Source organism: Erythrolamprus reginae, chromosome 1 (assembly GCF_031021105.1).
Source record: "Erythrolamprus reginae isolate rEryReg1 chromosome 1, rEryReg1.hap1, whole genome shotgun sequence".
In the NCBI taxonomy this organism is placed as follows: domain Eukaryota; kingdom Metazoa; phylum Chordata; class Lepidosauria; order Squamata; family Dipsadidae; genus Erythrolamprus; species Erythrolamprus reginae.
The window spans coordinates 89,434,156-89,448,997 of NC_091950.1; the positions used below are offsets into that span (position 1 = coordinate 89,434,156).

At 42.1% G+C, this 14,842-nt stretch overlaps 1 protein-coding gene across 4 annotated transcripts in view; it reads right to left on the minus strand.

Annotated features, from left to right (window-relative positions):
• Window positions 1-14,842, minus strand: part of PCNX1 (pecanex 1) — a 116,562-nt gene that overhangs the window by 35,036 nt on the left and 66,684 nt on the right. For 3 of the 4 annotated variants that reach the window (XM_070758419.1, XM_070758409.1, XM_070758437.1), the window contains 6 exons: window positions 14,627-14,718; window positions 12,320-12,429; window positions 4,629-4,734; window positions 2,868-2,960; window positions 1,055-1,205; window positions 395-536 (listed from right to left, as the gene is read on the minus strand). In XM_070758419.1, the coding sequence (XP_070614520.1) occupies window positions 395-536; window positions 1,055-1,205; window positions 2,868-2,960; window positions 4,629-4,734; window positions 12,320-12,429; window positions 14,627-14,718 (694 nt within the window). The remainder of the gene's footprint in view (window positions 1-394; window positions 537-1,054; window positions 1,206-2,867; window positions 2,961-4,628; window positions 4,735-12,319; window positions 12,430-14,626; window positions 14,719-14,842) is intronic. The other variant, XM_070758428.1, reaches the window with a different exon arrangement.

Sequence of the window (14,842 nt, forward strand, 5' to 3'; positions counted from 1 at the left end):
CAGACCCCTTGACACAAGTGACATTGAGCTGGTCACGCCTCCCCCAGCCAAACCCACCATGGCCATGCCCCCCATCCAGCCCCCATGAGGTCAAACACAACCCTCAATGTAATTGGGTTTGACACCCCTGCTTTACAAGAACTGTTTATCTGTTATCAACTCTAACTTGAATTTCTGTACTGATCAGGGGTTTGAACTCAATGGCTTGGATGAGACCTTATTCTACAGCTGCAGGAGAGAGATACTAAAGCATTTCTAGAGGTTAAGGATGATGAAAGGTTTTCAATGGGGAAGTGAAAATAGAAACAAAGCTCTCACACAGGCACTTTTTTTCAAAATGCTAATCATAATTAAAACAAAAGTAAAAGAAAATTGCATGCCTTTTTCTACTTACTCTGTATCTAATCTCTTTGGACTAGCAATAGCCTTTGCACTGCTGCTGAGCTCATTGAGGACTACCAAGGGATAGATTATATTCTTCTCCGCAAAAAGAAGCCATATATGAGCTTTCTCAAACCACATAACATGTGCGGCATCTAAGAAGTCAAAGAGCACAATCTGAAATCAAGTATTTCTGGAGTATGCATAGAATACCAAAAACAACCCTAATACCTCTAACAGAACATTCCTAAGATAGCTCAACTGTTTTTCTTTATATAGAGGAATAAAGTTTGTATGGCAAAAAGAAAAAAGCACGAATCAATAGCATTTAGACTTACATACTGCTTTATAGTGCTTTTACAGCCCTCTCTATGCAGCTTAACAGAATCAGCATATTGCCCCTAACAATTTGGGTCCTCATTTTACCCACCTCGGAAGGATGGAAGTCTGAGTCAGCCTTGAGCCTGGTGGGATTTGAACTGCCAAATTGCAGGCAATCTGCAGCCAGCAGAAGTAGCCTGCAGTACTGCACTCTAACCACTGCGCCACCATGGCTCATGTAATTTAATTGTAGATAGAATTTTTAAAAATGCAGCTTAATTAGAAAAACTCAACACATTTATTGATAATGTAACCAATATTCAGTTAACCGACTGCAAATTGTGCTACTTACTCCGGACTTCAAATTGATAGTATTCCTTGGTTTTCAGCAATGGATGAGAAAAACAGTGCCACGGGAGCTGTTTTCGGAGTTGAGGCAGCACATAATGAGTCATAAATCCTATTAATCCCACCAGTGCATACAAAACGTAACTTAATACAGGCTAAAAGAAAAGTTTAAGAAAAAAAAATCTCAAAATCAGGTAAATATAATAACCATCCCTTTCAGAATTGTATTACCTTATTTCATTGTGAATAACAGCTCTGATTAAAAAGCTATCTTCTCTGCTTAATCTTATCAACTAACATTGTATGTCAGAGCATATCAGAAACATCGGAAACACATGAGGTAGTCCTCTATTGGATCCTAGTTGCTTCCCTTGATTAGATGTGTGTCAGGAATAAGATACCAACTGTAGAAAAATGGCAATAGAATTCTGTATTTTCCCTTGAAATGCTATACTTTAAATGCAGAATATTATACTGCATGTTATTATTAGAATTAAATTCTGGCTTTTGTCCAGGATTAGACCACTCTTTCCTCTATATTTTCTCACCTATCCCTTGAGAAAATAGGGCTGTCCTAAAATGAGCTTCTCTGGATGAATATGATTACAGCTCAGGAAGCTCAAACTGCCCAAGGAGCTGCTGATACAGTTCTACAGAGGAATCATTGAGTCTGTCATCTGCACCTCTATAACTGTCTGGTTTGGTGCTGCAACCCAACAGGACCAACACAGACTTCAGAGGACAATCAGAACTGCAGAAAAAACAATTGCTGCCAACTTGCCTTCCATTGAGGACCTGTATACTGCACGAGTCAAAAAGAGGGCGGGGAAAATAATTACTGACCCCTCACATCCTGGACACAAATTGTTTCAACTCCTACCCTCAAAACGTCGCTACAGAGCACTGCACACCAAGACAACTAGACACAAGAACAGTTTTTTTCTGAACACCATCACTCTACTAAACAAATAATTCCCTCAACACTGTCAGACTTTCTACTAAATCTGCACTTCTATTCTACTAGTTTTTCTCATCATTCCTATCACCCATTTCCTCCCATGTTGACTGTATGACTGTAACTTGTCGCTTATATCCTAAGATTTTTATTAATATTGCTTCTTCATTGCTTATTTGATCCCTATGACAATCATTAAGTGTCATACCACATGATTCTTGACAAATGTATATTTTATTTTATGTACGCTGAGAGCATATGCACCAAGACAAATTCCTTGTGTGTCCAATCACACTTGGCCAATAAAATTCTATTCTATTCTATTCTATACTATTGTATAAGCTAGATTCTTCTCCAACTCTTTAACCACTAATTTGCTGGAAGTTTAACATTTAGTCGCCACCATATATTTACTAACTTTCTTGCTATAGTCCTTTTAGTAGTTTCATTTTATGGTATGTGTATCAGACAAAACCAAAACAAACAAAAATGACATTTTGGTCTGTTTAGACAACATAGCAGCCTCAGTACATCATGGTTTTTAGCATCCCAAGTTCCCATATTTACTCATATGCCATACACATTAAGCAGGAACATGGAGAAATGAGTGAATTTTCTAATCACAGACTACCTCATATCCTTCCCATCTTACTTAAAATTCTTAAGATAGTAATGGGGACTAGCTGGAATAAACCCTGCATCACTTATAGCAAAGAAAAAAATATGAGGCATACATAGAGTCAATGTGATATGACTGAACCTAGAAATAAGTTTTCTATGTGCTTAAGCAATCAAAAATATCCAAGAAAGATTTATAAAAGAAATGTGTGTCGTGATTTTTAAAATAAGAAATAAACCTTACCTGCAATACTGTGAACCCTGTGCTGACATGGATTGCAAAATAAAGTACACCAATGACTACACAAACAACAAGATCAGACTGCAAACGTTCATTCTAGAAAGAAAGGGGAAAAAAGACAATGCCTCTGCATGTTAAGATTCTATAAAATTTCCACATTTTTATTATTGACACGGCTATTTTGAAGACAGTTTCAGAATATAGTGTTACAATTAATATTTAAAGAGGTTCAAAACCTACTCCCCTCCCAGAGTTTTTATTGACATATTTGTGGAATTTTAGTTTAGGTACCAGATGATTTGCCAAGCTGTACAGGGATAATTTTTTTAAACAATTATTACAGCAGACTATCATAAATCTTAGCATAGTCTGAACAAATCATTTAAGCACACACATACAATCATTTAAACACACACATACAATATGCTAAATTGTATGTGCGTGCATGTGCGCGTATATATTGTTTTGTTGCCAGCATTAATGGCTGTGTGTTGCATTATTTTGAGGGGAGACATTTACACTGTTATACAAGATCACTACTTTACACAAAATATGAGGGCATATACTCACTTCTGTGACTCTGTGTGTATGTGTGTGTGTGTGTCTGTCTGTCTATCTATTTATCATCTTTCTTTCTTTCTTTCTTTCCTTCCTTCCTTCCTTCCTTCCTTCTTTCTTTCTTTGGCATAACAGCTATAAATCATCATCGTCATCATCATAAAAATGTGTCCATGTAAAAAAGTAATTGCTTTCATCATGTTTAACTACAACTACTGCAACCAAATATTTTCTGAAACTAGTGATTAGCTTCTTATCATCATTCTCATGTGATTAGCAGGTATTCTGGCTCATTCCTCCATGGTGAATAGACTCCACTGAATGAATTTTTTGTAGATTACTTGCATTACTTGCTTACTTCAGATCCCATGTAATCAGGGGCAAGGAACCTGCCCCTGATTACATGGGATCTGAAGTAAGCAAGTAATGCAAGTAACCTTACCGCTCCGAGTCTACAGAGAGGGGCGGCATACAAATCTAATAAATTATTAATTATTATTATTATTACCTCCATATTGGCGCACTGCGGGTGCATCGCAATGTTTCATACACACGTGTGCTTGCTCCGCATGCGCAGAAGCACAAAATCATCGAAAATCACACCCGCATGAGTGTCTCCTCGCACGATTTTACTTTTGTGCATGCACAGATGGAAAAAATCGTCGAGAATCGCACGCCGGTGAGCATCCCCTCACACGATTTTGCTTCCTTGCGCGCGCAGAAGAAAAAAAATTACTTTAAAAAAATGGCGCCATGCATGGACTGGCAAAGACAGCACCGGACCTGTTGCGTGCAAATTGGGCAATCGGCGGGCCACTACCGGACTACCAAACCAGTAGGAACCCACCCATGCATGTAACACTTCAATGAGATTTAGGTCAGCACTTTGACACTGAGTTTGTTCTTCCTCCATTATTGTATAGTTTTCTTTGTGTATTTTGAATCATTGACTTTTGTATGATCTACTTGTGCCTTACTTCAATTTTAGCTGGCAGACAGATTATGTAATATTTTCCCAGTAGAATTCACTAAGGGGATCAACATTCTTTCTTCCTTCATGACTGGCAAGTCATTCAGGTCCTGAGGGAGCAAAGCATCCCCAAGCCATGGCACTACGAACTAATATTTCAGAAATATGTCAACCATTTAGCTCAATATTTAGTCTCATAGCAGCAAACTTGTGAGAATTATTATGTTCCAACTTACCACTGAGTTTCTAAGCTTTTCAGGTAAGGGGTCTTTGACTTCAGATAATGGATCTTCTGGGTTTTTATCTTCTGAAGTAGGAAAAAGCTTTGATTGCACTAAAGAGCTAAAGTAAATACTTGTTTTAAACAAAGTCTTTACAGAAAAGAACTGCATTATTCATTACTGTATTTTAAGCAAATCTAAAGTATCCCTTTCAGTTTAAAGGAAAATGAGCATTCCTTTTTTGATAAAACAAATGGTATCTATCAAAAGAGCTCTATCCCTCTTTGATATCCCCACTGTCCGAATATTTTTACAAGATCATGTGAGAAAATATTATAAATTGCTTTGGTATATCCTCTATAGCAAGTTGCCAATCATTCATGGTTTCATTGAAATAGCTGAGATTTGAAAATCTAAATGAATGTTACCATTTAACTATTGGATATCATCAGAAATGTTTCAGTTCAATATTTCAAACAATCTGTCAATCTGTAAGTAATTTAAAGTACTTTGAGTAATTTTTAGCTGACTGTTCTTATGCGAATGATTCCTACAAAGCTCTCACGCCTCTTAAATTTATTTATTTACTTACTTAGAATATTTATATCACTGCTCATCTTAAGTAACCCTAGACGGCTCACAACAACAGTAAAACCAAGTTATAAAATAATGTTTTATGACGGAAAATAATCATACATACAGTAAAGCAGTAAACAGAAAAATCCATGCCTTAATCATCTCCTTTGGCTACCACATGGTTGGCTCCAGTTGCCCATATTTCAATCAATCAATCAATCAATCAATCAATCAATCAATCAATCAATATCTATCTATCTATCTATCTATCTATCTATCTATCTATCTATCTATCTATCTATCTATCCAGTTTTAGGAGAGGGATTGGTTGAACCAGGGGGAGGCATCAAATAGGGAGTTAGTCTAGAATCTCTATGTGGGCACAAGAGGGCAAAGTCCAACCCCTCCTTGAATGCCGTGAACTTTATCTAGCTTTAGCCAGGTACAAACAGTGTGAGAAAATTCCTGTGTATAGACTTGAGCAATAAAACAATTAATTGAACTCTTCAGAAGTGGGTTGTTTGTTTATGCCTGACAATAATACAATCCTATCCCAGCACCTTCGTAAAATAGGCGTTGATTGCTTACCTGAACGCCTCTTCTCGTACGGTGAGCGGGTACAGCAGTCACATGGGTTGCTCATGTCCAATCCGGTGGAACTGAGCCTAGTATTAAAAAAGCTTGCCGGATCCGCCCCTTCCCCAGAATTCGCGAATCCATAGACTAGGCTCAGTTGTGAAGCTCTGTAGTGTTCAACTCTCATTGTTAGAGGAAGAAAGAGATAGAAAGGTAAAGAAGACACATACAAGGGCGGGAAGTGACTGCTGTACCCGCTCACCGTACGAGAAGAGGCGTTCAGGTAAGCAATCAACGCCTATTCTCCGTACTGAAGGAGCGGGTCCAGCAGTCACATGGGACATACCCAATAGATGGTCCCTAGGGTGGGATTAGCTTGCTATCGTGTGAGATAACGGATTGGAGTACCCTTCTGCCGAAGGCAGCGTCCGCTGAAGCGTAAGAATCAATTTTGTAGTGCCTGATGAAGGAATTTGGCGAGGCCCAAGTGGCTGCTTTGCAGACCTCCTCCAACGGGGCTTGAGTCGCCCAAGCGGCCGAGGTGGCTGCGCTCCTGGTGGAATGCGCAGTGATGTTCCTTGGAACTGAGAGGGAGGCCGACTCATAGGCCTTAGATATAGTCCCTCTGATCCAACGGCCTATTACTGTTGAAGACACTTTGGCCCCCATGACTCTGGGATGATAGGCTACAAAAAGTGCCTCTGACCTCCGAAAGGGTCCTGTGCGTTGGATATATATTCTCAGCGCTCTGGTGAGATCCAGGGTGTGCCATCTAATTGCCAAGGGATGGTCTCGTTGGAGGCAGAAGGAAGGTAGGACAATATCCTGAGATCTGTGGAACATGGAACTGACCTTGGGTAAGAAGGTGGGGTCCAGTCGCAAGACTACCTTGTCCTGATGGAATTGACAAAGGTCCTGCCTGATTGAGAGGGCAGCCAGCTCCGAAATGCGTCGGGCAGAGGTAATAGCCACCAGGAAGGCTACCTTAAAGGATAGGTACCTGAGGGACGCCGATTTTAGGGGTTCGTATGGTGCCTGCGTGAGGGAGTGGAGAACCCGTGGCAAGTCCCAGGATGGATACCTGTGGACCTTGGAAGGTCTGAGGTTGGCTATGCCCTTGAGGAATTCCTGAACTTCAGGGAAGGATCGGAGAGGCTGTCTGCGGGGGCCCCCTAGGACAGATGAAATGGCTGCCAGATGACGCCGGAGGGTGCTGGTGGAGAGTCCTTTATGGAAACCTTGCATAAGGAAGGAGATAATTCTGTGTATGGGGATGCACAGAGGGGAGAGACCTTCCTGAAGACACCACTGGTGAAACTTGGACCACGTGTGGTCGTAGATTCGATTGGTCGAGCCCCTTCTGGCCTTTAGAATGACCTCCACTGAATCGGGGTCATGCCCACGCAGTTCTAAATCTCTCCTGATAACAGCCAGGCGGTGAGGTGGAACCACTCCGGGTCTGGATGGAAAGAGGCCCCCTGCCGCAGCATATCCCCCGAAACGGGGAGTCGCCAAGGGTCCTGGACGGACAGCTGTTGGAGATCTGCGAACCAGGGCCGGCGGGGCCAATGAGGGGCGATTAAGATTACTCGGGCCCTCTCGGTGAGGACCTTGTGAATCACGTCCGGGAGGATTGGAATTGGAGGAAATGCATAGAGTAGGCCTGGAGGCCATGGACTCCGGAGGGCATTGATCGCTTCCGCTCCCGGGGATGGAAATCTGGAATAGAAGCGAGGGAGTTGGGCGTTCGCATTGGTCGCGAAGAGATCCAGGACTGGTAGGCCGAATCTGAGGGTGATTTGATGGAACAGGTCTTGATGGAGGTTCCACTCTCCTGGGTCTATCGTTGCTCGGGATAGCCAATCCGCCTGGATGTTGAGACTCCCCGAGATGTGATCGGCTAGGAGCGACTGGAGATGTTTTTCCGCCCAAAGGCCCAGCTTGAGGGCCTCCCTCATGAGAGCCTTGGATCTCGTGCCCCCTTGCCTGCAGATATGGCTTTTTGTGGCAATGTTGTCGGTGAGAATGAGAACGTGCCGGTTGGGGATGCGAGGAGAGAAATGCTTCAGAGCCAGGGAGACGGCTCTTAACTCTAGCCAATTTATTGGCCTGGAAGCTTCCTCCGGGGACCACGTGCCCTGGGCTATCATCCCCTGGGCGTGGGCGCCCCATCCCGATAGACTGGCATCTGTGGTGATGACAAATTGATCCGGGCACCTGAACGGGGATCCTCTGTCCATGGCCGGAGACTTCCACCACTTGAAGGATCTGCGAACACTCAGTGGAATGACGATGCGTCGATTTGAGTTGCTGTGCCCCGATCTCTGAAAAGGCAACAGAAGCCACTGGAGTTCCCTAGCATGAAGGCGAGCCCAGGGAATGATGCCTATGCATGACACCATCTTCCCCAAAAGGGAAGATAGAGTAACTATGGATACTGAAGGATTAGATAAAATGTTAGAAATTAACTCCACAATACTGAGTTTTCTCTCGGGAGAGAGAAAAACCTGGGAAGATTTTGAATCAATAATGGCTCCCAGGTGAGGAATGGAAGTGGAAGGTTGGAGGTGACTTTTTTCAAAGTTGATGGAAAACCCATGGTCCTGAAGGACTGACATGGTGACAGAAAGGTCTGATTTCACTCTCTCTAGGGAGTTCCCATGAATTAAAATATCATCAAGATAACATAAAATGTGGATGGGAGACGCCCGGATATAGGCCGCCAGGGACCCCAAGAGCTTTGTGAAGACCCGAGGGGCCGAGGAAAGGCCAAATGGCATCGCCCTATACTGGAAATGCCTGCCTTGAAAGGAAAAACGTAAAAATTTTCTGTGGCATTTGGCTATAGGAATGTGAAGGTAGGCCTCAGTGAGGTCTAAGGAGACCATGAAATCTCCCGAGTGAATGGCGGCCAAAATAGAAGACAAGGAGTGCATTTTAAACTTCCTATATTTGATGAATAGGTTTAGTTTCTTTAAATCCAAAAAGGCTCTCCAACCTCCGGAGGACTTTGGAACCATAAATAGGATGGAGTAAAAACCTAGGCCCTTCTGACCGGAAGGGACCGGCTGAATGGCTCTAATGGACCATAGGTGAGAAATGGCCTCCTCCATACGGTTACAATCTGAGGATGACCTGGGCGAAGGGCAGGAAATAAAACGTTTAGGGGGAGGAGAAATAAATTCTAAAAGAAGGCCTGTTTGAACAGTGTCAATGACCCAAGGGTCCTTGGAGGTGAGACGCCAATTTGCAGCGAAATGAGCTAGGCGACCCCCTATGGGAATGGAGGAAAGGTTACCATCTAGGTTTTTTTGAAGCCCTGTTAGAGGCAGCTCCCCTTTGGAAACGAAAACCCCTACCCCTGGAGTTCCTACTTTGGGAACGAAAGCGGGGGGAATACTGACCTGGAGATCTCTGATAGGAAGCCGCTTGATCTTGCTGGCGCCCTGGGCGACGAAAGGACTGCGTTTTAGTAACCTTTTTTGTGGTTGGACCCAAAACCTTCTTCTTGTCTGTGGTCTCCGTGAGGAGAGGATCCAGAAGATCACCGAAGAGAAGGTCGCGCTTTAAGGGGCCCTGGGATAACTGCCACTTTTGGCGAACTCCCGCTTGCCAAGGGCGAATCCATAGGAGTCTTCTTGCCGTTGTAGAGGCTGCAATAGACTTAGCAGAAAATCTAGTAGATTGTAAGGTGGCATCAGCCACGTACTGGGCAGCTGCAAAGACCTTGTTGAAGTCTTGTTGACCTCTCAAGTCATCTGGAGGAATGTGCTGTTGAAGTTGGCGAAGCCACAGCAGCATGGCTCTGGAGAAGAAGGAGGCTGCTGCAGAACTTTTAATGGCCCAGGAATCAGCGGAGAATCCTCTTTTGAGCATTTGCTCGATGCGCTTGTCCTCTGGACGGAGGACTTCCTCCGCCTCGCCTGGCACAGCCGCTGCCGAGTGAAGAATTTTGACAGGTTCATCTGGTTTGGGAAAAGATAGAAGCTCTTCATAGGAAGAGGAGAGTTTATACAACTTTCTGTCCTTGGTAGAGGGATTAAGGCCAGAGGCTGGAAAATCCCACTGTTTAAGTAAGGCATCTTTAAATAATTTAGGCATAGGGATTACCTCGTTATCCTCCTGTTCCTCTGTGAAGTAAGGTAAATTCTCCTCCGGGGGATCAGTGGAAGTGGAGGCTTGTTTCTCCTGGGCCGCTAATCCCGTAGCAATTCTAGCTTTGAGGAGGAGAGATTTGAATAGTTGAGAAGGGAAAATAGTAATAGGAGGAGGGACCTTTATTTGGGATTCCTCATCCTCTGATAAGCCCTGGAAAGGGTCTTCATCCTCCTCTACATCCTCATATTCATCTTGGGAGGACTCTGAGTCATCCTGGATAGGAGCTCTGACCGCTGGGGAAGAACCCAAGGGGCGGGAGGAACGAGAAGGAGGAAGAGGTAAAGGAAGCTCATTGATGGAGGGGAGTTTGGCATCAATGGCTTTGGACAACACAGCAAAAATAGATTGGAACTCAGGAGGTAAACTGGAAATATCAGCAGAAATGGCAGAAGAATTCCTAAAGGCCTGGGAGGATCCTGGCTGGGGGGAATCTTCCATAATATCTGGTTCCTCTGGACCTATGCCCCATAGGTTAGGTTGGGGTCTGTCTAGGTTTGGCTCATCCAGAGATAACACAGGGACCCCAGAAGGAGGCAGACTAGAGGCCTCTGGTGGGTCTTGACTACTGATTACTTGGGCCTGCACTTTCAAACGTTTTGCTGATTTATCATGAATCTTTTGTAGGGCTAGGTCCCTTCTCTTCTCGGCCCTGGTGACCTTGGTCGAGGGGCGGGCCCCTGGAGAAGAGGAGGAAGAGGCCTGGGGGATACTAGTAATCTCATCGCCTGTAGGCCTGGCCTCTCTGGGACCTTTAGTTGTGCCTCTCTTGGGAAAAGTAGCCATAGTCTGACAATTAACAGAAGACAAGGCTGAGCCAATAACTAAATTATAAGGAGAAGATTTCAAGGACTTCCCAAGAGGAATGGATCCTGCTTCGAGGCCTCGAAGCTGCTGAAACGTGAGGACAATCTGGGCAAACCCAGAGTTCGTGCCCCCAAATCCAGCGGGGCCAGCCTCCCTAAACTTTGCAATTAAGTAAAACCAAGGCACTCTGGTTGGAGGCTAGGCCGGTGGAGAATTTAGCCTGGGACCCCCAAGGCCCGCTCCCGGATCCACGCGGTGGACTGAGGCCTACGCGGCTGGCAGAAGGCCAACACGAGAGGCCTAGATATTTTAAGAAAGGGCGCGAAGGCCTTCGCGCCAAAAAATCGCTTCGTAGAATTTCTTAAGGGAAAAGCGATCGACTAAGTCCAGGAGACTAGAGGCGTCTCACTCCGCAGGAGGTATTTTATAAGCCCTTAAATATATTTTTATACAATAAATAAGCAATAATCCAATGATAAATACTTGCACCAGGACCTCCAGGCCAAGGGATTGGAAGAATCCACAAGCGGCCGCAGGAATCGTAACCGGCAAAACCGCCGGGGGAAAACGAAACCGCAACTTCTCCCAAGTAAAAAAGCCTAGCCGCCTTTTACTTTTTTTCCTTTTTAAAACGGCTGGCGCAAATAGTGCAAGTAATAAAATAAAGACAATAAATCTTACTACTTTTTTGAAGGAAAGATCGAAGGGAAGGTGTTAGAATGTTGAACGAGCTATCACATACAACCGCAGGATATGCGAACTGAGCGAATTCTGGGGAAGGGGCGGATCCGGCAAGCTTTTTTAATACTAGGCTCAGTTCCACCGGATTGGACATGAGCAACCCATGTGACTGCTGGACCCGCTCCTTCAGTACGGAGAATGGTAAAATGCCAGGACTTAATTTCTTACAAAAAGCTAGAAGGGCGAGCACTTATCACATTGCTGGAGGGTGGGTGTTTCACAAGATAGGGAATTACAGAAAAGGCACACTTTCAAGATCCCATTAGATGACAAGATGTCAGGGAAGGGATCGGGAGCACACTTATCCTATCTGATCTGGTGAGATGGGCAAATAGGGAGAGGTGGTTCCACAAATAACTAGGTCCTATGCCATATAGGGCTTTAAAGGTGATATCAAGCATGTGGAAGGAAACTGAGGTGCTGTGCAGCTCATGCAATAAAGATGCAGGGGGGAAACTTATGAGCAGCCAATATTGTGCGCACTGCTGCATTCTGGACTAGTAACTTCCAAGTGATTTTCAGTCTCATATAAAGAACACTATAAAAATCCAACTGGGAAGTGACTAAGGATTGGTGACCATGAGCAAGGCCTTTCAGGCTTTTTTAATATACAAATGCTTCAGAATCATCACAGTCTATGGCAATGATTAAAGTAATCTGGCATTTTTAAGGAAGAAATTTCAATGCAGTAAAGAGCTACAATTCCAATCCTATATCTATTTACTATTAATTCCAAGTGAGTTAAGGTAACCTATTCATTGAAGCAGCTTTAGGCTTTTAAAAAGTTAATTGCTTCTATATTTCTCAATCTGGGAAACAAAATTGATGTAAATCAGGAAGACATCACTTACAAAAGGACAGAAGGATCACTACTTTGTCGGCTGAGATGATAGGAAATTGCCACTAATGTACCACAGAATACTGAAAAAAGCACTGGAATGTGTTGACCATCCCACGAATCCTGTAGACAAATACATATTCCTTTATCAGAATGATTAAGTCAAATTATAGTATAAAAGATCGTTTTTTATTTTAAAATGGTTAGAAATTCTGCATCAAAAATGAGTAACATCAGTTGCATAGTGGTAAACCACAAGATTATTTGGTTTGGGTATTATTTTAATTAAACGTGCTTTTTGATTAATACAAAACAAAGTAATGAAATGTAAATGTCTATGGTGACTCTCAATCATCCAGTAATGATTGTTCCAATGGTGCTTTTTCCAAAAGCCAACAGGACTTTCTTATATTTTTTTCCTTTGAAACTGTTTTGCTTCTCACCCTAGAAGCTTCTTCAGTTCTAACTGGTGGGGAACTAAAAAAGCTTCCTGGGTGAGAAGCAAAATGTCTTCAAAGCAAAAACCAAGAAGTCCAGTTGCCTTTTGGAAAAAGCATCTTTGGGATGATGAAAAGTAATCATAAAATAATCCAACTCCAGTGATTCAGGGGTCACTGAATTCCAACTGAGAGCTCTGAAACAAGGCACATATCACTCAATGTAAAGATCAGAAAGCATTTGAAAGCAGGGTTTTTAAGATTATTTTTAATATTAGATTTGTTTACATTGTCTTTTTATTGTTTTTAGCCGCCCCGAGTCTGCGGAGAGGGGCGGCATACAAATCTGATTAATTAATAAATAAATAAATTACAATTCCCTGGGAAAAATAAATGAGGATTTTGGAAGTAGTAAATCTCAGTGTGTAAGTCACATTCCAACAAACGAACGTTTTCATAAAGTACATGTATGGTCAGTCACTAGGAGTCATATATACAGGTGTAAGGATAATAAATGACCACAAATTCTGCTTCTCAGCAATTTATATTCAGCAAGCATTTTCTCTAAATCTGGAGACCCAATGTAGGCATGCCTATATAACTGCTGTATGACTCTCCTGTTAAAAGTAGGATATGAATCAGCTATTTTTGAAATTTTGTCATGTTATAAAAACGGAAAATGAATTAGTGTACTGTATTTCCATATGGTCCAGATTCTTAAGCTTAAGAATGTAAAATTTAGAATCCTAAATTAATTAAATTAAATTATTAATCAATGATCAACCTCAAGAATTTAGCAGATTAAAGGCTAAATTAATTCTCTATGTCAGTGTTTTTCAACCAGGGTGCCGTGGCACACTAGTGTGCCGCGAAACATGGTCAGGTGTGCCGCGAAGAAGGAAGCTCAGATTCCGGTCTCACAACTTTTTGTTGAGAGAGTGAGAGTGAGTGAGAGAGAGAGAGAAATCAAGGGAGAGAGAAAGAGAGAGAAAGAAAGAAAGCAAGAGAGAGAAAGAAAAGAGAAACAGAGAGAAAGCAAGAGTGAGAGAGGGAGAAAGCAAGAGAGAGAGAGAGAGAGAAAAGGAGAGGAAGGGAGAGAGAAATGACCAAAAAGGGGAGGAAAAAGGAGAAATGAGAAAATGATTGAGACAGAGAATGAGGAAAGAGAGAGAAACAAAAGAGAGAGAAGTGACTCTTGATTTAAAGCATACGATAAAAAGCACCCAAAGAATAAGAGAGAAAACCCCCCCAGCCCTCACCTGTTTTTGGAAATGGTTCAAGAGGGTGTATACACACACAAGGGTGGGGAGGAGACTGATGGAAATAGAGAGGAGAGTGTCTTAGGGTGTCATTTTGTGTCATTTTGGTTGGTGGTGTGCCCCAGGATTTTAAAATGTAAAAAATGTGCCGCGCTTCAAAAAAGGTTGAAAATCACTGCTCTATGTAGCCTCTTCCTTCTTTTTTTTGCTAGGTTTAATTTATTATAATAATCACAACATGCATTGAGAAAAAGAGAAATATTTTTTCTCACTATAAACCATTATTGTATTTTTTTTCTTTATAGTGTTGTAGTTCTTTTTACAGTATTATAAAATAATAATACTATCACACTGAATTTTCCTAAGGTAAGGGCATTACAACTAATATCAACAAATATTCAAAATATATTTTCTTATATAAAGATGTGAGATTTTGTCTGCACCTATTTTTACTGGAATATCCCTGGGTTTCTGTATTGTACAAAAAAAAAGGTGTTATCTCCATTTATGGTATAAAACCATGAAATCAAACAATTGCATTTATCCATTTTACGAAAAACAGAATATAACAATGTAAAATCTAACTCTACTATATAAAAATATAACACTGGTGCTACTACTCACCTTTAGGGCTCCATAACACAATCCATATAATAACGCTACGGCCACAATACTACAGATAAAACTATAGAGTGCTGCAATGAGGCTTGTTGTGGCTAGATAATAATATAACAATAAAAAAATAATTAAAAATGAGCACAATTTATCTTGATGTAAAAATTAAACATTTATTATTTTGAAGTTTGTTTTAGGTATATCTGAGTATATATGAATGAATTT